Below are 27302 nucleotides of genomic sequence, written 5' to 3'. Positions count from 1 at the left end.
TTTAGGAGGAGAGGTGTTCTGGTTTCGGGTGTTTTCATCCTTTTTGCGCCGGTTTCTTCCCATCCTTAAGGATTTATCCACCTGTCGACTTTGTAGTTGCTGGCTTTCAGATTGGGTCTCAAATCTTTCAGATTGACGTTCTGTTTGTTGATGATGAGGTTATTTCTGTTTCTTGGTTTTCCTTCTGACAGTCTGGCCCCTCTGCTGTAGGTCTGCTGAGGTTCACTCCAGGCCCTGCTTGCCTGGGGTTCACCTGCAGCAGCTGTTGAACAGCAAGGGTTGTTACCAGTTTTCTTCTTCTTCTATCTTTGTCCCAGAAGGATACCCGCCTAGTGTCAATCTGATCTCTCCTCTATGAGGTGTCTTTTTGGATATATAGGGGTCAGAGAGCTGCTTGAGGAGACGGTCTTTTCTTTATAGGAGCTCAAATGGTGAGCTGTAAGCTCTGTTGTTGTTCATTCAGAGCTGCTGGGCAGGTACTTTTAGGTCTGCTGCAGCAGAACTCATAAACTGCTTTTTGTTCCCAGGTGCTCTGTCCCAGGGATTTAGGGCTTTATTTATGAGTTTCTGTTATGCTGCTGCCTTCTTTTTTTTTTTTTTTTTTTTTTTTTTCTTTTTTTCCTTCAGACCTGCCCAGCCCAGCAAGGAGGCAGCCTAGTCACTGTCGGCCTATAGCAGCTTTGCTGAGCTGCTGTGGGCTGCGCCCAGCTGCTGAGTGAACTTCCCTGCAGTCCTGTTTATATGGGTGTAGTTAGAACTGCTTTGGCGATGGTGGCCCGCCTCTGTTGGGGCGGAGTCTCTGCTGTGGCGTGTTGCCTTGGCAACGGCAGGCTGCCTCAGCAATGGCGGGTTGCCTTGGCAACGGCGGGCTGCCTCGGTAATGGCGGACGCCCCTCCCCCACAGAGCTGGACTGTCCCGGGTTCAGCTGCGCTCGCTGTGAAATTCTCAATCCAGAGTTTCTGGTTGCTGTTCTTTTGTGGGGGTGGGGCCAGCCGAGCCTGATCGCCTGGCTCCCTGCCTCAGAGCCTTTTTTAAGTTGGTGTTCCAGTCGCCTGTTGAAGAGGCGCCGGGGTCTGTTTGTTTTCCCCTGCGGCCACTCACTGCGCTGGCTTAAACAGCGGCACTGAGGTTTGTGGCGCTTTTTTTTCTTTTTTTTTTTTTGCCCTGGAATCTACTGTCCTGGTTCTCTGCTCAGTCCCCTTTTTGAACCAGCATATGGGCGACTTCCCGTGGCTCCAATCGCCAGCCTAAAGGGCACCCGGACCGGTGTATTTTGTACGGAGTACCGCGGCTCCGGGGTGCCGACAAAGCAGCCGCGCGGGGCAGAGCAGCAGCGCTGGTCGGCGCCGGCCTGCGCTGGCCGGCACAGCAGCGCTGGTGAGCGTGGAGCACCTCTGCCCGGGAATTTCCTAGTCTGTGGGCAATAAAAACGCGGCGTCCACTCACCCTCTGTGCTTTCACTGGGAGCTGCAATCCTGAGCTGTTCCTAAACGGCCATCTTGGATCTCCTCCAAGAAAAGAATTTTCAACCCAGAATCTCCTATCCAGCCAAACTAAGCTTCATAAGTGAAGGAAAAATAAAATCCTTTGGGAACATGCAAGTACTCAGAGATTTTGTCACCACCAGGCCAGCTCTACAAGAGCTTCTGAAAGAAGCTCTACACATATAAAGGAACAACAAGTACCAGCTCAACTAAAGGGTAAAACAGCCAGCTAGCACCAAAATGGCAGTATCAAATTCACACATAACAATATTAACCCTAAATGTAAATGGACTAAATGCCCCAATCAAAAGACACAGACTGGCAAATTGGATAAAAAGACAAAACCCATCAGTGTGCTGTATCCAGGAAACCCATCTCACATGCAAGGATACACAAAGGCTCAAAATAAAGGGATGGAGGAAGATTTACCAAGCAAATGGAGAGCAAAAAAAAGCAGGAGTTGCAATTCTCATCTCTGATAAATTAGACTTTAAAGCAACAAAGATCATAAGAGACAAACAGGGACATTACATAATGGTAAAAGGATCAATGCAACAAGAAGAGCTAACGATCCTAAATATATATGCACCCAATACAGGAGCACCCAGATACATAAGGCAAGTTCTTAATGACTTAAAAAGAGACATAGACTCCCACACAATAATAGTGGGAGACTTTAACACCCCATTGTCAACATTAGACAGATCAACCAGACAGAAAATTAACAAGGATATCCAGGACTTGAACTCAGACCTGGACCAAGCAAACCTAATAGACATTTACAGAACTCTCCACCCCAAAGCCACAGAATATACATTCTTCTCAGCACCACATCACACCTACTCTAAATTGACCACATAATTGGGAGTAAATCACTCCTCAGCAAATGCAAAAGAATGGAAATCGTAACAAACAGTCTCTCAGACCACAGTGCAATCAAGTTAGAACTCAGAATTCAAAAACTAACTCAGAACCGCACAGCTTCATGGAAACTGAACAACTTGCTCTTGAATGTTGACTGGATAAACAATGAAATGAAGGCAGAAATAAAGATGTTCTTCGAAACCAACGAGAATGAAGACACAACATACCAGAATCTCTGGGACACATTTAAAGCAGTCTCTAGAGGAAAATATATAGCAATAAATGCCCACATGAGAAGCAAGGAGAGATCAAAAATTGACACCCTATCGTCAAAACTGAAAGAGTTAGAGGAGCAAGATCAAAAAAACTCAAAGTCTAGCAGAAGACAAGAAATAGCTAAGATCAGAGCAGAACTGAAGGAGATAGAGACACAAAAAACCCTTCAAAAAATCAATAAATCCAGGAGCTGGTTTTTTGAAAAGATCAACAAAATAGACAGACCACTAGCCAGATTAATAAAAAAGAAAAGAGAGAATAACCAAATTGATGCAATAAAAAACGATAAAGGGGATATCACCACAGATTCCACAGAAATTCAAACCATCATCAGAGATTATTACAAACAACTCTATGCACACAAACTAATAAACCAGGAAGAAGCCGAAACCCTGAACAGACCCATAACAAGGTCTGAAGTTGAGGCAGCAATTAAGAGCTTACCACCCAAAAAAAGCCCAGGTCCAGATGGGTTCACAGCTGAATTCTACCAGACATACAAAGAGGAGCTGGTACCATTTCTTCTGAAACTATTCCAAACAATACAAAAAGAGGGAATTCTTCCCAAATCATTTTATGAGACCAACATCATCCTGATTCCAAAACCCGGCAGAGACTCAACAAGAAAAGAAAACTTCAGGCCAATATCCATGATGAACATAGATGCAAAAATCTTCAATAAAATACTGACAAGCCGATTGCAACAGCACATCAAAAAGCTTATCCACCATGATCAAGTAGGCTTCATCCCGGGGATGCAAGGCTGGTTCAACGTACGCAAGTCTATAAACGTAATTCACCACATAAACAGAACCAAAGACAAAAACCACATGATTATCTCAATTGATGCAGAGAAGGCCTTTGACAAAATTCAACAGCCCTTTATGCTAAAAACACTCAATAAGCTAGGTATCAATGGAACGCATCTCAAAATAATAAAAGCTATTTATGACAAACCAACAGCCAATATCATACTGAATGGGCAAAAACTGGAAGCATTCCCCTTGAAATGTGGCACCAGACAAGGATGCCCGCTCTCACCACTGCTATTCAATATAGTATTAGAAGTTCTAGCCAGAGCAATCAGGCAAGAAAAAGAAATAAAGGGCATTCAAATAGGAAAGGAGGAAGTCAAATTGTCTTTATTTGCAGACGACATGATTGTATATCTAGAAGACCCCATAGTCTCAGCCCCAAACCTCCTGAAACTGATAAGCAAGTTCAGCAAAGTCTCAGGATACAAAATCAATGTGCAAAAATCACATGCATTCCTATACACCAATAACAGACTTAAAGAGAGCCAAATCAAGAACTTCCATTCACAATTGCCACAAAGAGAATAAAATACCTAGGAATACAACTAACAAGGAATGTAAAGGACCTCTTCAAGGAGAACTACAAGCCACTGCTCAACGAAATAAGAGAGGACACAAACAGATGGAGAAACATTCCATGTTCATGGTTAGGAAGAATCAATATCGTGAAAATGGCCATACTGCCCAAAGTAATTTACAGATTCAATGCTATCCCCATCAAGCTACCAATGACCTTCTTTGCAGAACTGGAAAAAACCACCTTAAACTTCATATGGAACCAAAAGAGAGCCCGCATAGCCAAGTCAATTCTAAGCAAAAAGAACAAAGCGGGGGGCATCACACTACCAGACTTCAAACTATACTACAAGGCTACAGTAATCAAAACAGCATGGTACTGGTACCAAAACAGAGATATAGACCAATGGAACAGAACAGAGGTCTCGGAGGCAACACAACATATCTACAACCATCTGATCTTTGACAAACCAGACAAAAACAAGCAATGGGGAAAGGATTCCCTGTTCAATAAATGGTGTTGGGAAAGCTGGCTAGCCATGTGCAGAAAGCAGAAACTGGACCCCTTCCTGACACCTTACACTAAAATTAACTCCAGATGGATTAAAGACTTAAACATAAGACCTAACACCATAAAAACCCTAGAAGAAAATCTAGGCAAAACCATTCAGGACGTAGGTGTAGGCAAGGACTTCATGACCAAAACGCCAAACGCATTGACAACAAAAGCCAAAATAGACAAATGGGACCTAATCAAACTCCACAGCTTCTGCACAGCAAAAGAAACAATCATTAGAGTGAATTGGCAACCAACAGATTGGGAAAAAATTTTTGCAGTTTACCCATCTGACAAAGGGCTGATATCCAAAATTTACAAAGAACTAAAGCAGATTTACAAGGAAAAAACTAACAAGCCCATTCAAAAGTGGGCAAAGGATATGAACAGACACTTTACAAAAGAAGACATACGTGAGGCCAACAAACATATGAAAAAATGCTCATCATCACTGGTCATCAGAGAAATGCAAATCAAAACTACATTGAGATACCATCTCACACCGGTAAGAATGGCGAACATTAAAAAATCTGGAGACAGCAGATGCTGGAGAGGATGTGGAGAAGTAGGAACACTTTTGCACTGTTGGTGGGAGTGTAAATTAGTTCAACCATTGTGGAAGACAGTGTGGCGATTCCTCAAGTACATAGAAATAGAAATTCCATTTGACCCAGCAATCCCATTACTGGGTATATATCCAAAGGATTACAAATCGTTCTACTATAAGGACACGTGTACACGAATGTTCATTGCAGCACTGTTTACAATAGCAAGGACCTGGAACCAACCCAAATGCCCATCGACGATAGACTGGATAGGGAAAATGTGGCACATATACACCATGGAATATTATGCAGCCATCAAAAACGATGAGTTTGGGTCCTTTGTGGGGACATGGATGAACCTGGAAACCATCATTCTCAGCAAACTGACAGAGGAGCAGAAGATCAAACACTGCATGTTCTCGCTCATAGGCGGGTGTTGAACGATGAGAGCACATGGACACAGGGAGGGGAGCACTACACACTGGGGTCAGTTGGGGGGAAATAGGGGAGGGACGGTGGGGGGTGGGGAGCTGGGGAGGGATAGCAGGGGGAGAAATGCCAGATGTAGGTGATGGGGAGGAAGGCAGCAAATCACACTGCCACGTGTGTTCCTATGCAACAATTTTGCATGTTCTTCACATGTACCCCAAAACCTAAAATGCAATAAAATAAATAAATGGGGAAAAAAAATAATCCTTGAAAATGCAAACTAAATCAGATACCTTTTATTTAGCACAGACTGAATTATGTCCTGCATTGGTTATAGGGAGAAGGAGATGTCTTTTTAGGGGGAAATATATGTTAAGAGCTGACATGTGTACACCTCTAAATAACAAATCTACTTTTAGATAGTTATTCTAAGGAAATAATCAGAAAAGCAGGCAAAAGTATAAGTATTAAGATATTCACATTTTGCAATAGTATTGAAAAACATTAAATATCATTAATTCATTAAATCAGGTACATTCATATAATGGACTAATATGTACCAATGTAAAAGACTGAGGTAGACTCCTCCAACATGGACCTAGTACCTTTTTTGTAAATTCGCAGCTGAAGAGACTCCAATGATCGCCATGGTCAACAAAAACCCCAAGGACTTTTTGTTGACCAAGGAGTCAAGACTAAGAACAATGACCATGTTAATTTGAAGGTAGCAGGCAGGATGGTCACGTGGTACAATTTAGGATTAAGAGTTATACACAACTTAATAAACTAATTAAAGCCTATTGTGAATGACAGGGTTTGTCAATGAGACAGATCAGATTCCAACTTGACAGGCAACCAATGATACAAACACAAATGGTGGATGAAGAGGTAATTGGTGTGTTCCAAGAGCAGATAAGAGGTATCTACTTAAAAGAAGACCTAAGACTCTGATGTGTGGTTTCAGGTGAAACTCAGCACATTGACAGCTGTGGTGGCTCTGGTGAGAGACTTCTCCTAGAGAAAGGTGGAGGGAAGAGTAAAGGGGACTCTGTCTTATACCTTAGGTATGAATTCAGCCACAATGGGTAGAGAACAAGGCAGGCTTTTGGGATCACTGATTCAAGAAGGCCTGGCTCTTGGACAGGCAGTTCTGGAACTACCCTGAGCCAGATGGGAGCCCACTGACCTGAAGGGTGAGTTCCAGACCTGGCAGCATTCACTATAAGCTGACTGAAGAGCCCTGAGGCCCTAAGTGAAAAGTGGTGGTAGTCTGGCAGTATTCCCCTTGTGCCTATGGTGGTGGTGGCCATGGGGTGAGGCCCTCCTACCTATGGAAAGGGGAAGGAAGAGTAGGATGGGCTGTATCTCATGATTTGAGTGCCAGCTCAGCCACAGTAGAATAGAATACCAGGTAAATTTCTAAAGTTTTTGATTCCAGTCTCTGGCTCCCAGACAGCATCTCTTGACCTGCCTGAAGATTTGGGGAGCTCACTGTACTGAAGGGAAGGACACAAGCCTGACTGGTTTTGCTACCTGCTGATTGTAAAGCTGTAGTGAACATAGGTAGTAGCCAGGTAATGGTTACAGTAGCTACAGGGGTACTTCAGGTCTGTCCCAGTGATGGTAGCCACAGGAATACTTTATGTACACCACTCTGTGGTGGTAGCCACAGAGGTACTTTTATTACCCCATTCCCAGCTCCACACAGTTCAGCAGAGGCAGAGAAAGACTCTGTTTGTTTGGGAGGAAGTAAGGAAAGGAAACAAGAGTCTCTGCCTAGTAATCTAGAAAATTCTTCCAGATCTTATCCAAGACCTCCAAGCTGGTGCCTCTATAAGTCTGCAAGAAACACAGTGTTACTAGGCTTGGGGTACCCCCTAAGGTAAGTACAGCCTAGAGCACAACACCCAAGTCCTTTCGAACACCTGGAAAGCCTTCCCAAGAAGGAAAGGTACAAACAAGCCCATATTGCAAAGACTACAATAAATATCTAAATTCAAGATAACAACAGAGATGGAATTCAGAATCCTATCAGATAAACTTAACAAAGAGTTTGAGATCATTACAGATGCACAATAGAGTACTATTCAGCCATAAAAATGAATGAGATTTGATCATTTGCAACAACATGGATAAAGTGAAAATCATTATATTAACTGAAATAAACCAGGCACCGAAAGACAAACATCTGATGTTCTCACTTATTTGTGGTATCTAAAAATCAAAACAATTGACCTCATGGAGATAGGCAGTAGAAGGATGGTTACCAGAGGCTGAGAAGGGTACTGGGGGACTAGAAGGAACTGAGAATAATTAGTTAAAAAAAAAATAGCTAGAAAGAATAAATAAGACCTATTTGATAGCACAACAGGGTGACTATAGTCAATAATAATTGTATATTTCAAAGTAACTAAAAGAATGTAATTGGATTCTTCATAAGACAAAAGAAAAATGTTTGAGAGGATGGATACCTCATTCTCCATGATGTGCTTACTTCACATTGCTTACTTGTACCAAAACATCTCTTGTACCCCATAAATATATGCATCTACTATGAACCCTCAAAAATTAAAAAGAGAAAAGTTTAAAAGGCCTTTACACTTTAACTTCATCCCCCTGCTTTTCAACTTTTTGTTATTATTTGTATCTTATTATCCTGTGTATGTCTTGAACAGGTGTAACTATTATTTTTGATTGGTTCATCTTTTAGTCCTTCTACTCAATGTAAGAGTAGTTTACACACTACAGTTACAGTGTTATAATATTCTGTTTTTCTGTGTACTTATAATTACCAGTGAGTTTTGTACCTTCAGGTGATTACTTATTGCTCACTAATGTTCTTTTCTTTCTGACTGAAGTAATCCCTTTAGCATTTCTTGTAGGACAGATCTGGTGTTGATGAAATCCCTCAGCTTTTGCTTGGCTGGGAAAGCCCTTATTTCTCCTTTTATTATCCATTTGAATAAACTTTCTAGCCCCTTCTCTTTTTCTGCCTACTCTTTAGGCCAATAACTCTTAGATTTACCCTTTTGAAGTTATTTTCTAGATCCTATAGGCATACCTCATTGGCTTTTCTTTTTTCTTTTGTCTCCTCTGACTGTATATTTTCAAATAGCCTGTCTTTAAGCTAATTGTTTCTTCTGTTTGATCATTTCTGCTATTAAGTGACTCTGATGCATTCTTCAGTATGTCAATTGCATTATTCAACTCCAGAATTTCTGCTTGATTCTTTTAAATTATTTCAATCTCTTTGTCAAATTTATCTGATAGGATTCTGAATTCCTTCTCTGTGTTACTTCTAATTTCTTTGAGTTCCCTCAGCACAGCTATTTTGAATTCCCTGTCTGAAAGGTCACATGTCTCTGTTTCTCCAGGATTTTTCTCTCGTGCCTTATTTTGTTTGGTGAAGTCATGTTTTCCTGGATGGTGTTGATGCTAGCAGACGTTCTTCGGTGTCTGGGCATTAAAGAGTTATTTATTGTAGTCTTCACTTATCTGGGCTTGGGAAGGCTTTCCAGATATTCAAAAGGATTTCAGTCTTGTGATATAGGGTGTATCTGCTTTAGGGGGCACCCTAAACCCACTAACACTGTATTTCTTGCAGACTCATAGAGATACTGCCTTGATGGTCTTAGACAATATCCAAGAGAATTCTTTGGATTACCAAGCAGAGATTCTTGTTCTCTTCCCTTACTTTCTTCCAAACAAATAGAGTATCTCTCTCTGCCAGCTAAAGCTGGGGGTGGAGTGATACAGCACCCTGTGACCACCATCACTACGACTGTGTGGAATCAGACCAGAAGCCAGCACAGCACTGGGTCTTGCCCAAGGCCTGCTCTAACTACTCCTTGGCTACTGCCTATGTTTGTTCAAGGCCCTGGGGCTCTATAATAAGCCTGTGGCAAAGCCAGCCAGGCCTGTGTCCTTCCCTTCAGGGTGGCAAATTTCCCCCTGGCCCCTGGTGGGCCTAACCAGGGACTAGAGTTAAAAACCTCAGAAATCTACCTGGTATCCTATTGTATTGCGACTGAGCTGGCACTCAAACCACAAGACATCGTCCTTCCCACTTTTCTCTTCCCTTTCCAAATGCAGAGGAGCCTTACTCTATAGCCACGGTCATGATAGGAACTACTGCCAGTGTTCGCTTAAGGCCTCAGGGAATCTTAAGTCAGATTGTGGTGAATGCTGCCTGGTCTAGGACTTGCCTTCAAGGCAGTGGGCTTCCCTCTGACTCAGGGCAGGTTTAGGAATGCCATCCAAGAGTCAAATCCTGGAATCAGGAACCCCGGGAGTCAGCTTGGCCCTGTTGGTGTCTAAAGCCAGCAAGTCTCAGCATCTCAACCAAGGCCCTTAACACAGTACCCGGTTGTCACTGCTGGTTATTCGGGGTTCAAGGGCTCTTCAGTTAGCAGGTGATGAATCCTGCCACAATTGGTCTTTCCCTTCAAAGCAGCAGGTTCCATTCTCGCCCAGGGTGTGTCTAGAAATGTCATCTGGGAGTTAGGGCCTGAAAGTGAGGGTCCTCATAACTCTAACCAGAGTCCCATCCCGCTGTGGTTGAGCTGGTATCCAAGATGCAAGACAAAGTCCTCCCCATTTTTCCCTTTCTTCTCAAGTGGAAGGAAGAGGTCTTTTTTGAAGCTGTGAGCTGTGTGGCCTGGGGTTAGGAAGGGGTAATGCCAGCATTCCTTTAGTCACCCCAGATGGTGTCTCAGTACAACACATGCCCCACCAGTCCACTGTCTCTGGGCCCAGTTCAAGACTAGGACTCATCTAAGAGTTACAGTCTTTATGGCCTAAATGCCTTTAAAGTGTACTTAGAGACTTGAAGCACTTTAGCCTTAAGTGGCAAGGTTTGCAGGAACTTAAGTTACAACTGACAGGATTGGCGATTCCCCTCTAGCTAGAGCTGGTTTAAATGCTCCCTCCATGGGCAGGTGTCATCTGAGTTTGGTCCGATTTTCCTCTCTGTTCTAACAGGACAGCACTGAGTTCAATGCCTCACAGTTGCTATGCTCCCCTCCCACAGTGACCAGAGAAGCTCTCTACACCACGTTGCAGCTGCTGGGGGGTTGTGGAGGGGTGGCATCGGCAACTCAAAACTGTTTTTTCTATCTCTTCACTGCCTTTTTCAGCAATACAATACTAAAATCAGGTACTATGAGGGCTCATCTGAATTTCAGTTCTTACGAAGGTATTTTTTCTATACAGATGTTCAATTGGTGTTCTTGCTGGGGGAAAAATTGGTGGAGCCTTTTATGCCATCACCTTGCTCTGTCGAAAAGTGCAGTTTCTATTAGCTTTCTTTTTGCTTGTTTGTTTATGCAAGCAGTGCTAAGTTGTTATCAGCTTAAAATCATGGGTTATAGGACTGTGTACACAAGCCTCATGGTAACCTCAAATCAAAAAACATACAACAGATAAACAAAAAATAAAAAGCAAGAAATTAAATAATACCACCAGAGAAAATCACCTTCATTAAAAGGAAGACAAGAATGAAGGAGAGAAGAGATCACAAAGCAACAGAAAACAAATAAAAATTTTAAAATGTATTTAAACAAATAATAACAGAAACACAACATACCAAAACCTATAAGTAATAGAGTGAAAGATATGCTAAAAAGGAAGTTTATAGGTATAAGAAAAAATATCAAAAAAAGAAAAAAAAAAACTTTAAAACTTCAAATAAACAACCTGGTGATGCATCCTAAAGAACCAGAAAAGCAGAAGCAAACTAAACCCAAAGTTAGTGAAAGAAAAGAATAAATATCAGAACAGAAATAAATGAAATTGAAATAAAGAAAACAATACAAAGATCAATAAAATAAAGTTTTGTTTTTTGAAAAGATAAACAAACTGTTAGCAAGACTAAGAAAAAAAGAGAAGATTCAAATAAATAAAATCAGAGATTAAAAAGGAGACATTATAACTGATACTGCAGAAATTCAAAGAATCATTAGTTGCTACTATGAGCAACTATATGCCAGTAAATTTAAAAATCTAGAAGAAATTGATAAATTCCTAGACACATATAACCTACGAAGATTGAACCAGGAAGAAATCCCAAATCTGAACAGACCAATAATAAGCAATGAAATCAATGTCATAATAAAAAGTCTCCCAGCCAAGAAAAGCCTGGGACCCAGTGGCTTCACTCCTGAATTCTACCTAACATTTAAAGTAGAACTAATACCAATTCTACTCAAATTGTTGGAGAGAGAGAGAGAGATTGAGAGAGAGAGAGGCAGAGAGAGAGAGACAGAGAGAGAGACAGAGAGAGACAGAGAGAAAGGAATACTTTCAAACTCACTTTATAAAGCTACTATTACCCTGATACCACACCAGCCAAAAATAATAATTTAAAAAAGAAAATAGGCCAATATCATTAATAATTATTGATACAAAAATCCTCAAAAAAATTAGCAAACCAGGCCGGGCGCGGTGGCTCACACCTGTAATCCCAGCACTTTGGGAGGCCGAGGCAGGCGGACCACGAGGTCAAGAGATCGAGACCATTCTTGCCATGATGAAACCCCGTCTCTACTAAAAATAGAAAAATTAGCTGGGTGTGGTGGCACGCGCCTGTAATCCCAGCTACTCGGGAGGCTGAGGCGGAAGAATCACTTGAATCCAGGAGGCAGAGGTTGCAGTGAGCCGAGACTGCGCCACTGTGCTCCAGCCTGGCGACAGAGCAAGACTCCATCTCAAAAAAAAACAAAAAAAAAAAAAAATTAGCAAACCAAATTCAACAAGACATTAAAAAGATCATTCATCGACTTCCTCTGAAGCTTGGCGTTTCGTCAGTGGGGACCCACGCGGGTTCAACATGCGTATCGAGAAGTGTTATTTCTGTTCCGGGCCCATCTACCCTGGCCACGGCATGATGTTCGTACGCAACGATTGCAAGGTGTTCAGATTTTGTAAATCTAAATGTCATAAAAACTTTAAAAAGAAGCGCAATCCTCGCAAAGTTAGGTGGACCAAAGCATTCCGGAAAGCAGCTGGTAAAGAGCTTACAGTGGATAATTCATTTGAATTTGAAAAGCGTAGAAATGAACCTATCAAATACCAGCGAGAGCTATGGAATAAAACTATTGATGCAATGAAGAGAGTTGAAGAGATCAAACAGAAACGCCAAGCTAAATTTATAATGAACAGACTGAAGAAAAATAAAGAGCTACAGAAAGTTCAGGATATCAAAGAAGTCAAGCAAAACATCCATCTTATCCGAGCCCCTCTTGCAGGCAAAGGGAAGCATTTGGAAGAGAAAATGGTACAGCAGTTGCAAGAGGATGTGGATATGGAAGACGCTTCTTTAAAATCTCTGTAACCATTTCTTTTATGTGCATTTGAAAATGCCCTTTGGACACTTGGAACTGCTAAATTATTAGTTTATTTTTTACATAAGGTTACTTAAATGAAAAGTGATTAAAATACATCTTTTCTACATTGCCATCTATAAAACATCAGATATTACTGATGTTACATTACATCTCAGTGTTAAATCTTCACTGACAGATGTACTTATGTAAATCATGAAAATTCTGCTTATAACTATAGAAGTGAATTGTGGATGTAAAATGCTTATTCCATCTGGATAATGGCACAGGGCAGCCTCTGTATAATAAGTAATTGCAAAAATTCATGGTTAGTGATATATAAAATAAAATATTCTTTGCAGTAAAATATTCCCTTTATTAATGTTATAGAAGAGGGGATACAATAAGGAAATAACAATTTGTATGAGAGTGTCAAATACTATTTTGATTTTAATATTTACTGTTTTGGTTTATTTGCATCTCAGAAGAGCATAATGATATTGTTTGATGAAGCCTAATTGTGGTGGACTGTTTTGACCTGGTTTAACCCTTCTGATAGGTAGTTTTGGATGTTGGGGATGAGAACTGAATAATCTTTGCCTGGAGCGACGCTACACTCTAGAATTTCCACTTTGGAGAATACTCAGTTCCAACTTCTGATTCCTGGTAGAACAAACTTTATTTTTCTAACCTACCAATGGTCTAGAAGCAGAGAAATCCCAATGCCTTTTAAAAGTTACGTGGCTTTCTTTTAAAAAGCTCCTGTTTTTGGAAAGTAGAATTTATGGGTACAACATCTGTTCATTATTTGTACATAAAATAAAACCATTTAAAAAGTAAAAAAAAAAAAAAAAAAAAAGATCATTCATCATGACCAAGTGGGATTTATTTCGGGGATGCAAGGATGGCTCAACATATGCAAATCAATCAATGTGATACATCATATTGAAAGAATGAAGGACAAAAACCACATGATCATTTCAACTGATGCTGAAAAGGCATTTAATAAAATTTAACATCCCTTCATGATAAAAAAATAAACTAAAAAATTATGTGTAGAAAGAATATGCCTCAACATAATAAATGCCATATAAAACAGACCCACAGCTAATACCATACTAAGTGGGGAAAAACTGAAAGCCTTTCCTCTAATATCTGGAACATGATGACAATGCTGTCTTTCACCATTATTATCCAACACAGTACTAGAAGTCCTAGCTAGAGCAATCAGACAAGGGAAAGAAAATAAAGGGCATCCACATTAGAAAGGTGAAAGTCAAATTATCCTTGTTCGCAGATGATATAATCTTATATTTAGAAAACCCTAAAACACACACACACACACACACACACACACACACACACACACACACAAACTACTGGAACTGATAAATTCAATAAAGTTGTAGGATATAAAATTAACACACAAAAATCAATAGCATTTCTATATTTCAACAGGAAACAAGCTGAAAAAGAAATCAAGAAAATAATCCCATTTACAATAGCCACAAATAAAATAAAATACGTAAGAATTAACTAAGAAGGTAAAAGAACTGTACAATGAAAACTATAAAGATTGATTCAAGAAATTGAAGAGGACCCACAAAAAATGGAAAGATATTCCATGTTCACAGACTATTGTTAAAATGTCCATCCTAACTGATATGGTTTGGCTGTGTGCCACCCAAATCTCATCCTGAATTCCCATGTGTTGTGAGAGGGACATGGTGGGAGGTGATTGAATCATGGGGAAAGGTTTTTCCTGTGCTGTTCTCATGATAGTGTGTAAGTCTCAGATCTGACAGTTACTATAAGGGGTAGTTTTCCTGCACAAGCTGTCTTCTTGCCTGCTGCAATCCATGTAAGATATGACTTGCTGCTCCATGCCTTCCACCATGATTGTGAAGCCTCCCCAGTCATGTGGAACTGTTAAGTCCAATAAACCTCTTCCTTTTGTAAATTGCCCAGTCTCAGTTATGTCTTTATCAGCAGAATGAAAATGGACTAATACAGTAAATTGGTACAGGGAGTGGGGTGTTGCTGAAAAGACACTTGAAAGTATAGAAGTGACTTTGGAACTGGCTAACAGGCATAGGTTGGAACAGTTTGGAGGGCCCAGAAGAAGAAAGAAATATGTGGGAAAGTTTGGAATTTCCTAGAGACTTGTTGAATGGCTTTAATCAAAAGCCTGATAGTGATATGGACAATAAGGTCCAAGCTTAGGTGGTCTCAAATGGAGAAACTTGTTGGGAACTGGAGCAACGGTGACTCTTGTTATGTTTTAGCAAAGAGACTGGCAGTATTTTGCCCCTGCCCTAGAGATTTCTGGAACTTTGAACTTGAGAGAGATGACTTAGGGTATCTGGTGGAAAAAATTTCTAAACAGCAAAGCATTCAAGAAGTGATTTGGGAGCTGTTAAAGGCATTCAGTTTTATAAGACAAGCACAGCATAAAAGTTTGAACAATTTGCAGCCTGACAATGGGTTAGAAAAGAAAAACTCATTTTCTGAGGAGAAATTGAAACTAGCTATAGAAATTTGCAAAAGTAATGAGGAGCTGAATATAAATCCCCAAGACAATGGGCAAAATGTCTCCAAGGCATGTCAGAGGTCTTCATGGCAGCCCTTCCTATCACAGGCCTGGAGGCCTAGAAGAAAATGGTTCCATGGGACAGGCCCAGGGTCCCTGTGCTATGTGCAGTCTAGGGACTTGGTGCCCTGCATCCCAGCTACTCTGGCCATGACTAAAAGGGGCCAAGGTATAGCTCAGGCTGTTGCCTCAGAGGGTGGAGGCCCCAAGCCGTGGCAGTTTCCACATGGTATGGAGCCTGTGGGTGCACCGAAGTCAAGAATTGAGGTTTGGGCGCCTCCGCCTAGATTTCAGAAGGTGTACAGAAACACCTGGATGCCCAGGCAAAAGTTTGCTGCAAGGGTTGGGCCCTCACAGAGAACCTCTGCTAGGGCAGTGCAGAAGGCAAATGTGGGGTCAGAACCCCCATACAGAGTTCCTACTGGGTCACTGCCTAGTGGAGCTGTTAGAAGACGGCCACCATCCTCCAGACCCCAGATTAGCAAATCCACTGACAGCTTGCACTGTGCACCTGAAAAAGCCAAAGACACTCAATGCCAGCCCATGAAAGCAGCCAGGGGGGAGACCATACCCTGCAAAGCCACAGGGGTGGAGCTGCCCAAGACCATGGGAACCCACCTCTTGCATGAGCTAGACGTGAGACATGGAGTCAAAGGAGATCATTTTGGAGCTTTAAGATTTGACTGCCCTGCTAGATTTCTGGACTTGCATGGGGCCTGCTGCTCCTTTGTTTTGGCCAATGTCTCCCATTTGGAATGGCTGTATTTATCCAATGCTTGTATCCCCGCTGTATCTGGAAAGTAACTAACTTACTTTTAATTTTACAGGCTCATAGACAGAAGGGACTTGGCTTGTCTCAGATGAGACTTTGGACTGTGGACTTTTGAGTTAATGCTGAAATGAATTAAGACTTTGAGGGACCATTGGGAAGGCATGATTGGTTTTGAAATGTGAGGACATGAGATATAGGAGGAGCCAGGGCAGAATGATACAGTTTGGCTATGTCCCCACCCAAATCTCATCTTGAATTCCCATGTGTTGTGGGAGGGACCCAGCGGGAGGTAAGTGAATCATGGGGAGAAGTTCTTTCCCATGCTGTTCTTGTGATAGTAAGTCTCATGAGATCTGATGGTTATTATAAGTGGGCGTTTTTCTGCACAAGCTCTCTTTTTGCCTGCTGCCATCCATGTAGGTTGTGACGTACTGCTCCTTGTCTTCTGCCTTGATTGTGAAACCTCCCCACCCATGTGGAACTGTAAGTCCAATACACCTCTTTCTTTTGTAAATTGCCCAGTCACAGGTATGTTTTTATCAGCAGTGTGAAAATGGACTACTACACTACCCAAAGCAATCTACAGATTTAATGCTATCCCTATCAAAATACCAATGACAATTCATCACAGAAATTAAAAAATCAATCCTAAAATTTCAATGGAACCACAAAAGACCCAGAATAGCCTATCTCTATCCTGAGCAAAAAAAATAAAATTAGAGAAACCTCATTATCTGACTTCAAATTATACTACAGAGCTATAGTAACCAAAACGACAGGGTACTGGCATAACAACAGATATAAAAACCAATGGAACAGAATAGAGAACCCAGGAAAATCCATGCATCTACAGTGAACTTATTTTCGACAAAAGTTATAACAACATACATTGGGGAAAGGACAGTCTCTTCAACAAATAGTGCTTGGAAACTGGATATCCATATACAAAAGAATGAAACTAGATTACTATCTCTCACCACATATAAAATTCAAATCAAAATGGATTAAGACTTAAATCTAAGACTTCAAATTATGAAACTACTACAACAAAACATTGGGGAAACACTCCAGGACGTTGGAGTGGGCAAAGATTTACTGAGTAATACCCTGCAAACACAGGCAACCAAAGCAAAAACGAAAAAATGAGATCACATCAAGTTAAAAAGCTTCTGCACAGCAAAATAAATAATCAACAAAGAGACAACCCACAGAATGAGAGAAAATATTTGCAAACTATCCATGTGACAAGGATTTAATAACTGGAATATATAAGGAGCTCAAACAACTCTATAGGAAAAAATATAATAATCTGATTTTAAACTGGGCAAAAGATCTGAACAGACATGTCCCAAAAGAAGACGTACAAATGGCAAACAGATATATGAAAAGGTGTTCAATGTCACAGATTATCAGAGAAATGCAAATCAAAACTACAATGAAATATCATCCCACCCCAGTTAAAACGGCCTCTATGCAAACAACAGGCAATAACAAATGCTGGTGAAGATTGGAGAAAAGTAAGCCATCATACATTGTTGGTGGAAATGTAAATTAGTACAATCACCGTGGAGAATAGTTTGGCAGGTGTATTTTGTCACAAGACAGAAATACAGCTGCTATATAATCCAGCAGTCCCAGTCCTAGGTATTTGGGATTTTCCTTTCCAAAAGAAAGAAAATTGTTATATTGAAGAGATATCTGCACTCCCATGTTTATTGCAGCACTCTTCACAATAGCCAAGATTTGCAAGCTACCTAAGTTCCTTCAACAGATGAATGGATAAAGGAAATGTGATACATAAACACAGCTGAGTACCATTCAGCCATGAAAAAGAATGAGATCCTGTCATTTACAACATGGATGGAACTATATATCATTATGCTAAGTGAAATAAGCCAGGTAAGAAAATACAAACTTCACATTTTTTCACTTATTTGTGGGAGCCAAAAATCAAAACAATTGAACTCATGGAGATAGGGAGTAGAAGGATGGTTACCAGAGGCTAAGAAAGATTTTGGGGGGTGAGGGAGAAGTAGGGATGGTTAATGGGTACAAAAAAATAGAAAGAATGAATAAGACCTACTATTTGCTAGCAAAACAGAATAAGTATACTCAAAATTACTTAATTGTACATTTTAAAATAATAAAATAATATATTGGATTGTTTGCAACATAAAGGATAAATGCTTAAAGTGATGGATATCCCATTTACCCTGATGTTATTATTACACCTAAATATGTCATGTACCCCATAAATACATATACCTACTATGTGACCACAAATTTAAAAATTTAAAATTAAAAAAAAAGAAAGAAAACCTACTACTTTACTCCATAACTCTATTTTTACAGACCAGGAATACATTCTTAATTAGAAAACAATTTCATTCTACTGTATCCTAATATAGCACAGTTTTCTTTATTCTTTCATTTTCCCTTCTCTATTCCTTTACTGCAAGGGTCCCCAATCCCTGGGCCACGGACCAGTACCCATCCGTGGCCTGTTATGAACCAGGTTGCACCACAGAAGGTAAGCAGCAGGTGAGCCAGTATTACCACCTGAGCTCCACCTCCTGGCTGATCAGCAGCAGCATTAGAGTCTCATAGGAGTACAAACCCTACTGTGAACTGCACATGCAAGGGATCTAGATTGTGCACTCCTTGTGAGACTCCAATGCCTGATAGCCTGAGATGGAACAGTTTCATCCTGAAACCATCCCCCCAGTCACCATCCTTGGAAAAATTATCTTCCATGAAACTGGTCCCTGGTACCCAAAAGGTTGAGGACCACTGCTTTACTGTACATAAAGTAACTAGTGTATGTACACAAATACATTGCATTTTTTTGTTTTCGTATATGGCCAATAGGAGGTTTTGATCGACATCAAATGAAGTTGGGATTAAATAAAAACACTGGTTCTGTGAAAGTACCGACTTTCTCCATTAGGAGCATGCTCATTCAGCTTTTATTTTCATAATTCAGTAAATTATTTTGGCTCTATTTTAACACACCAAAAAAGAAAAAAACATAGAAATTCTTGCATGCCTTGTTTGACTGGAAAATTTTAATGTTTCCATTTATCATTGCAAAACCAAGGAAAATTTTATGTAGCTATTCAATGTAGGGCAATATTTTAGTAGAAATAAATGAGCCTAAAAATAATTACTAGATAGTTTTCCTTTTGAATTATGACTCTTGTGTTTAAATAAATTTCTTTAACATGAAAGCAAACAAAAGGTTGAAGTACATAAATATAGACAAGGAAAGAAATGTATAAAGTATAATACCAATTATGAAAAAAGATATTTATAGTGTCATACAAAAGACTGGAAGGATATACAAATACTAAAGACTGGCAATCATTGGGAGTAGAATTATAGGGAAGAGTAAAGAAGATGACCTTTCATTTTCTACATGATATACTTTTATATTTTAATACTTTTAATAACCAGTGACATAGTAAAGATTTATTCATTTGAAAAAGAAAAGAAAAAAACTTGGTTGCAATATTGAAACAGACCTCTAACTCCTTTCTAGTGATACTTTAAAATCATAAGAAGGCATCCTGGAGATCAATACTACACACTGTCCCTTCCAATTACATGTGGGAAAATGCACTCCAAGATGAAACCATAACCTCACACTAAGGTATCAGGGGAGATGATATACAATGAAAAGACTATGAACCATAAATACCCAAGAGTTAAAAGATCTTTGTGGGTGTTTAGAAATTTTTTTTCTATTTTACACTCCTTTACAGACATCCTCCAAAAAAAGATTTTTTAAAATGCTCACAGGAAGAAACCATAAAGAGAAACAACCTATCATTTAAACAGCTACTGCAGAATTGGTCTCTCTGAACACTGCCTATCAGTGATAGATTCTTCTAGAAATGTTTAAATCAACACAGAAGTGGCCTCAGAAAATTAGGTGTATTGGTAGATGAAAGGCACATTTACAATGCATATATACAAAGGATGTGTGTGCCCTAATTTTAATCTAGAAAAATAAGACTGGTTATTAAAAAGTATTACTTACTTTTACAAATAGACAGGTCCTAGGGTTAGGCTAGAGATTTGGAAGAGGAGAAAAGCCATATGGGTAGCACTTCAATACCTCCATCGCCCTTTCTAGGAATCTTAAGCATCTTCTGGAAGCTATGATCCTCACTGCAGTCCCTAGTCTAACAGATCCTAATAAACTAAGTCTGTGTAAAATTAAAGAACAAGACTAAGGATGAAAAGATAAGTTAATGAAATGGTGATCAGCAGGTCTTTGAATAACTTCATTTCAACATTGATTTTTTAAAAATCAATTCCCAGCCAGGCGTGGTGGCTCACACCTGTAATCCCAGCATTTTGTAAGGCTGAGGCAGGTGGATCACGAGGCCAGGAGTTCGAGACCAGCCTGGCCAATATGGTGAAACCCCATCTCTACTAAAAATACAAAAATTAGCCAGGCATGGTGGCTCACACCTGTAGTCCCAGCCTCCCTACTCAGGAGGCTGAGGCAGAAGAATCCCTTGAACCCAGGAGGTGGAGATTGCAGTGAGGTGAGATCGTGCCACTGCACTCCAGCCTGGGCGACAGAGCAAGACTCCATCTCAGAAAAAAAAAAAAAAAAAAAAAAAAATTCCCAGCTGGGGCCACTGTGTGGAATTTCCATGTGCTCCCCATATCTGTATGGGTTTCCTGCAGGTACTCCAGTTTCCTCCCACATCCCAAAGATGTGCATGTTAGGTTCACTGACATGTCTAAATGGTCCCAATACAAGAGTGAGAGAGAGAGTGTGTGTGTGTATGTGTGTGTGCGTGCACACACTCTTCAATGGAATGGCCCCCTGCCCAGGGTTGGTTCCTGCCCTGAGACCTGAGCTGCCAGGATAGGCTTTGGTCACACTCAACCCTGAAGTAGAATAACTGGGTAAACAATTATGTTACTTGTTTGTATTAATGTTTCTTAAATATATGTATAGCTCACATTTATTTCCATGTTTAATATCAGAAGTGTTTTGGTGTTTATTTAGAAGTTTGGTGACGTTCTTATGGCCAGAAATATACTATAGGAACTTAACTGTTATTTATATCCATTGTAACATTGGTTTCCTTATAATTAATTTTGCTTAAAGTCTCAGATTCCAAGAACCTATCAATGACATTAAATGAGGACTTACTGGGAAACTTAAGGGAAAGAATCATTAACGAAAAGAATCATTCTCACCTTTGCACATTCCTCTTGTATCAGGATGCAGACTGAACTCAGATCTAAGAGATGTGTCTTGATCAAATAACAACCTTCCAAATACCAAAAGAGAAGGCACAAGTTGTTAATGTATCTTAAACAAAGAGTAACATTTTAACCATCATTTTTATTATACCAAAACTTGTTAAAATTCTTAGTTATACCACTATTAATGTTTGTATTTCAAAGTGTTATTTCAGAAATGTATAATTTGATTGAAAACATATCCAAGATGAAAAAGAAAAACTCATGTATATAGTCATGTTAATTTCACAAATATTCTGTTATCATTTTTTAATATTTGGGAATAAGGGACAAATATCACTGTCCCAAGTCTCATAAATCTTAATAACTTTTTGAAAAGAGATAAAATGAGATCATTTGAGGGACCAGCACTGGTGGGTTTTTTTTCCCTTCACATTTCCTTATACCAGAGAACTTGAGATTAAAATCCTGGGATTATATCTGAGTTTATATTTCCATAGTATGCACTGACAGAATTCCTTTACTTATTTATTTATTTTGAGACAGATTCTTTCTCTGTCACCCAAGCTGAAGTGCAGTGGCATGACCTTGGGTCACTTCAAACTCAAGAGGCTCAAGAGATCCTCCTGCCTCAGCCTCCCAGATAGCTGGGACTACAGGTGTACACCACTATACCTGGCTATTTTATTTATTTATTTTTTGTAGAGACAGGGTCTTATCATGTTGCCCAGGCTGGTCCTGAACTCCTGAGCTTAAGTGATCCTGCCTTGACCTCCCTAAATGCTGGGATTACAGGAATGAGCCACTACACCTGGCCCAGAATTCCTTTAATTTTTGGATTTATTTCTTACTATGTTCAAGGGAGCATCACGGTAACAAAGAGAGAAGATACATAATCCTTGCCCCCTAGAAGCTCCAAATCCAGTAAGGAATACAGAGCTATGAAAATAACCATGATATGCCATGAGTATGCTACTAGGCAAACTTAAATATTTATCTTTTCTGTTTAAATGGGCAGAAAATGAACCAAAAAAAACTTGAATAGACATTTCCGCAAAGAAGAAATACAAATAGCCAACAGGCACATGAAAAGATGTTCAGCATCACTAATCATTAGGGACATGGAAATCAAAACCACACTGAGATACCACTTCATACTCATTAGGATGGCTGTTTAAGAAAAATAAAAAATTAAGCCAGATACTGTCACTCATGCTTATAATCCCAGCTACACAGGAGGCTGAAGCAGGAAGACGCCTTGAGGCCAGGAGTTCAAGGCTGCAGTGAGCTATGATCAGGCCATTGCACTACAGCCTAGGTGAGGAAGTAAGACACTATTTCTAAACACATACACACACACACACACACACACACACACACACTTTCTAATAGTTTTCAGCATCAGCAAAATTGACAATGGAAAGGACTCCAGTCCTTAACTTTTCTATTATAACACACCCTCTGTGAGGTGCTATAAGAAGGCTCCCGCTATAAGAAGAAAAGTGTTTTCTTGGCTCTTTTCTAATGACCATTACTAAGAATTAAAAATTAATTATTAGAATAAAATTATGCCATTGCTATAGTGCTTTTTTCCAAGAAGTAAAACCATCTATTAATGTTTCTCCATTAAGTAAAATAATCTATTAATATCCCTAAAAAGGTAAGTTTACCTCTTAAGATGTTGTTTTGTTGTTTTGTTGTTTTGTTTTTCAGACACAGTCACTCTGTTGCCCAGGCTGAAATGAAGTGGCATGATCTCAGCTCACTATCATCTCCACCTCCCAGGTTCAAGTGATTCTCCTGCCTCAGCCTCCCAAGTAGCTGAGATTATGGGTGCCTGCCACTAGGCCTAGCTAATTTTTGTATTTTTAGTAGAGATGGGGTTTTACCACGTTGGCCAGGCTGGTCTAGAACTCCTGACCTTCTGGTCTCAACCTCCCAAAGTGCTGAGATTTGAGGTGTGAGCCACTGCACCCAACAAAATTTTGTGGGTTTTTTTTAATTTAAAAATAACACAAAAGGGGTATGGAAGAATTTGGGGGGGTGGTAATGACACTATTCTATATCTTGATTGTGATAGTAGTTACACAATTATGTTTGTCAAAACTCAGACCTGTACATTTAAAAAAGTGAACTTTATGTAAATTGTTCCTTGAAGGGTGACAGAATATGCCACCCCAAAATAAGCCACTGTGACATATGGATTACTCTGAGCTAAAGGAAACTTGAATAACAGCAGATGCCTCCCTTTTTCTTCTTGAAAACAGGAAATAAAAACTCCTGTGTAAAAGATGCCCTCCCTACAGAAAGAGAAAAGAAACATTTTTCAATAGCCAAGATAATTCTGTACTAACAGAACTTGTTAAAATAATTCTATCTTCCTTTAGCCTCCTTACACAATTTAGTTAGCTTTCCACAACTGCCTCTCTTTGTTGAACCTAATACAAAAGCATACAGGCTTTGCCATTTCTTTTCTTATTTTTTTCGAGATGGGAGTCTAGCTCTGTTGCCCAGGCTAGAACGCAACGACGCGATCTCAGCTTACTGCAACCTCTACCTCCCAGATTCAAGGAATTTTCCCGCCTCAACCTCCTAAGTAGCTTGGACTACAGGTGCATAACCACTATGCCTGGTTAATTTTTGCATTTTTAATAGAGACTGGGTTTCACCATGTTGGCCAGGCTGGTCTCAAACCCCTGACCTCAAGTGATCTGCCCACCTTAGCCTCCCAAAGTGCTGGGATTACAGGCATGAGCTACTGTGGCTGACCAGGTTTTACCATTTATTTGAGTCTTCATTTCCTTTCCTTGATTTCCTGTGTCACATAAAACTTATTTTAAATTTACCTAAGTTTTAATATTTAAAGTATTTAATCTATTTCATATCAATTTATCCTTAGGCTCAACAAGGACCCTGTGAGGGGAGAGGCAGAATTTCTGCCCCTACTAAAATCTTAATTAAAAATAAAAAAACTAATATAAATATGTTAATATTCTAATATGTAAACATAAATATTTAACATTGTGCCAATAAAAGTACCAATAAGGGCCAGGTATGGTGACTCATGCCTGTAATCCCAGCACTTTGGGAGACCAAGGTGGGGAGATCACTTGAAGTCAGGAGTTCGAGACCATCCTGGTCAACTTGGTGAAACCCCATCTCTACTAAAAATACAAAAATTAGCTGGATGTGGTCCCAGCTACTTGGCTGGCCCAGACAGGAGAATGGCTTGAACCTGAGAGATGGAGGCTGCTGAGAGCTGAGATCGTGCTACTGCATTCCAGCCTGGGTGATAGAATGAGACTCCATCTCAAAAAAAAAAAAATGAAAAATAGTCCTCTTTGCTAAAGAAATTATTTTTACAAACCCCAACAATTTATGTTTAAGGAAATTATCTCAGAATTATTTACCATAACAAAAAATTTAAAACTATGTTTTGTTTTAGAATAGTATAATGCTTCAATAAATTATGATATACCTTCATGATGGAAAACTATCAATAGTTTAGGGAATAATTTTAATGACATTGCAAATGTTTAAATATAATATTAAGTAAAAACTGTAAACTTGTACACATTGATTCAAACTTTGTAAAAGAATTACAGGTGCACACACAAACACCTACATAGAAAGCTGGAAGAAAATACACCAAAGTCTTAATATGGGTAGAATTAGATGAGATTTCTACCTCATTTAATGCTTCTTTTTATTGCCCCTGTTTCCTACAGTGTTTCTGAATAGACAACATATTTACATGGTTCAAAATTCAAAACCTAGTAGAGACTGGGCATGATGACTCATGCTCATAGTCCTCACTACTCAAGAAACTGAGGCAGGAAGATCACTTCAACCTAGGAGTTAGAGGCTGCAGTAAGCTATGATTGCACTATTACACTCCACACTGGACAAAAGTGTAAAAGTCTGTTTCCAAAACAAATAATATAATAGGGTATGTAGCAAAATATCTCCCTATCGCCTCAAATATAAACTTCCTTTCCCATAGGCAATCAAGGTGTTTGACTTTTTGTAATCCTTTCAGAGATATTTTCTAAGCGTATTTATGTTGAAGAACATAGGTTAAACCATTTTCTAAAAATAAAACCACTGTGTCAAAGAGTATATGTGTTGGTAATGTTGATAATTAAAATTTTTTTGAGTTTTGTATTATAATTAGGCCTTTCTTCCTCTCCAGTTATAAAAGAATCCCTTTTTGGCTTCTTGTAATGCTTTTTGGGTTTGTTTGTTTTTTTTAACATTTACTTCTTTGATTCACATGGAGTTTTTTTGGAATACAGTGTGAAGTATGGATTCAACTCAGCTATTTTCTAGATATGTCCTTCATTGTCTCAGTATCATTTTCTGAAAAATCCCATCATTTCTTCACTGGTTTGAGATGTCACCTCTTTAATATACTAAACTCCCATCTGTATGTGATTTTATTTGGGGGGTTTTATGCTGTTTATTGATCTGTCACTTTATGTGCCAGTATCATATATAAAATATTTTATATCAGAAAATATTTTAATATCCTGTAGGTCACTACCTCCTTATTGTTCTTATTTTTCAGACTTTTCCTAATTGCTCTTATTTATTTTGCCATCTAAACTTTGGCATCAGTTGTCTAGTTCAACAGAAAGTCTTGTTGGTACTTTATTTATTTATTTATTTTTTGAGATGGAGTCTCACTCTGTCACCAAGGCTGGAGTGTAGTGGTGTCATCTCGGCGCACTGCAGCCTCTGCCTATTTCTCATTACAACCAAAAACTCTGAATGAATATTTTTTAAAAGCTACTTGAGAACCTTGAAAAGTAAACAATAGCAGGTAGATTGAGGACTGAAATTGAAACCTGAATAACAACCTATTTATAGATAACTTTCAGTTTGTTTTTTGTTTTGTTTTTTGGTTCTTTTTTGTCTCTCAGCTTTGAACCATCGAGTAGGCACAGGCAGTAAACCTATTTTTATCCTGAAGATCAAGGAAAAGGACCCCTGCATGCCAGGGTTTTATTTATTTTTTTTCTTTCTTACCTCCTAGCCCTGCCCCAAGGCCAGCCCTAGCCTCAGAGCAGTACTGCCACCAACCATGGCAACTGGGACACTTAAAACTCAAGAGAAAATGTCTTTCTACCAGATGAACTGGGAAAAGGGATTTGTATTGCCTGAAAAGTATGGGGAGAATCCCCCTTTTTTCTCTCTTAACTCTTTGTCCTAAAGGCTGTCTCTGTTGTAAGGAACTGCTCTATAGTGAAAAGGCTCACACTCAAAGAAACCTGTCTTTCCGATCATATGAACTGGCAGGTGAGTATGATGAGGAAAGGGGGCAGGAGAATCCTGGAGAAGAAAAAGAAAGAAAGAGGGATCATTTAATTCTGTGTATGATCCAACTTAAGTCCCAGACACACCCCTGAGCTGTCCATATATGAAGCAGACCCAAGGAAGCACAAAAAAAGCTTAGATAATTGAACTGTGATATTAACTCTGCCCAAATCCCAAATTAATCCCCACGTGGTACGTGTGCCAGGCATACTCAAATAGTATAGTAAAGGCTCTGATGTAACTACCACACACAGAGACAAAACAGAATGTGTAGTCTGAACCTAATCAGGTTGACTGCTTGTCAAAACAAACAAAAATCAACTCTTCAGAGGGTTTTAACAGAACCAAGAATCCAATCATAATATTCAAAATGTCTAGTATGCAATCCAGAATTACTCAATATGTAAAGAACCTCTAACTCATGACCCAATGTTGGAATTACAAGACAGACTTTAAAGCATTGATTTTATCCATTTCCCATGAGATAAAGGGGAACAGTCATCAAATGGATGGAAAGACTAAAGTTCTCTGCAGAGAAATAAACTATAAAAGAGAAACAAATGAAAATTTTAGATTAAAAAATTATAATATCT

The 27302-nt window shown here is 39.4% G+C and overlaps 2 protein-coding genes across 2 annotated transcripts in view; one reads left to right on the top strand and one right to left on the bottom strand.

Moving 5' to 3' along the window:
• Window positions 1-27302, bottom strand: part of ANKRD31 (ankyrin repeat domain 31) — a 188232-nt gene that overhangs the window by 158257 nt on the left and 2673 nt on the right. The window contains exon 2 of the mRNA XM_032278213.1: window positions 21388-21461. Coding sequence (XP_032134104.1) covers window positions 21388-21461 — 74 coding nt within the window. The remainder of the gene's footprint in view (window positions 1-21387; window positions 21462-27302) is intronic.
• Window positions 12225-13633, top strand: LOC116551796 (probable ribosome biogenesis protein RLP24). Its single transcript, XM_032278257.1, has one exon. The coding sequence runs from the start codon at window positions 12313-12315 to the stop codon at window positions 12814-12816; it is 504 nt and encodes a 167-aa protein (XP_032134148.1). The 5' UTR covers window positions 12225-12312; the 3' UTR covers window positions 12817-13633.

This window comes from Sapajus apella, unplaced genomic scaffold, assembly GCF_009761245.1.
Source record: "Sapajus apella isolate SASKATOON/1434 unplaced genomic scaffold, GSC_monkey_1.0 scaffold1, whole genome shotgun sequence".
NCBI classification, from domain to species: domain Eukaryota; kingdom Metazoa; phylum Chordata; class Mammalia; order Primates; family Cebidae; genus Sapajus; species Sapajus apella.
Note: the sequence above shows the minus strand (reverse complement) of the source record. Positions and strands in the feature narration are given on the sequence as shown.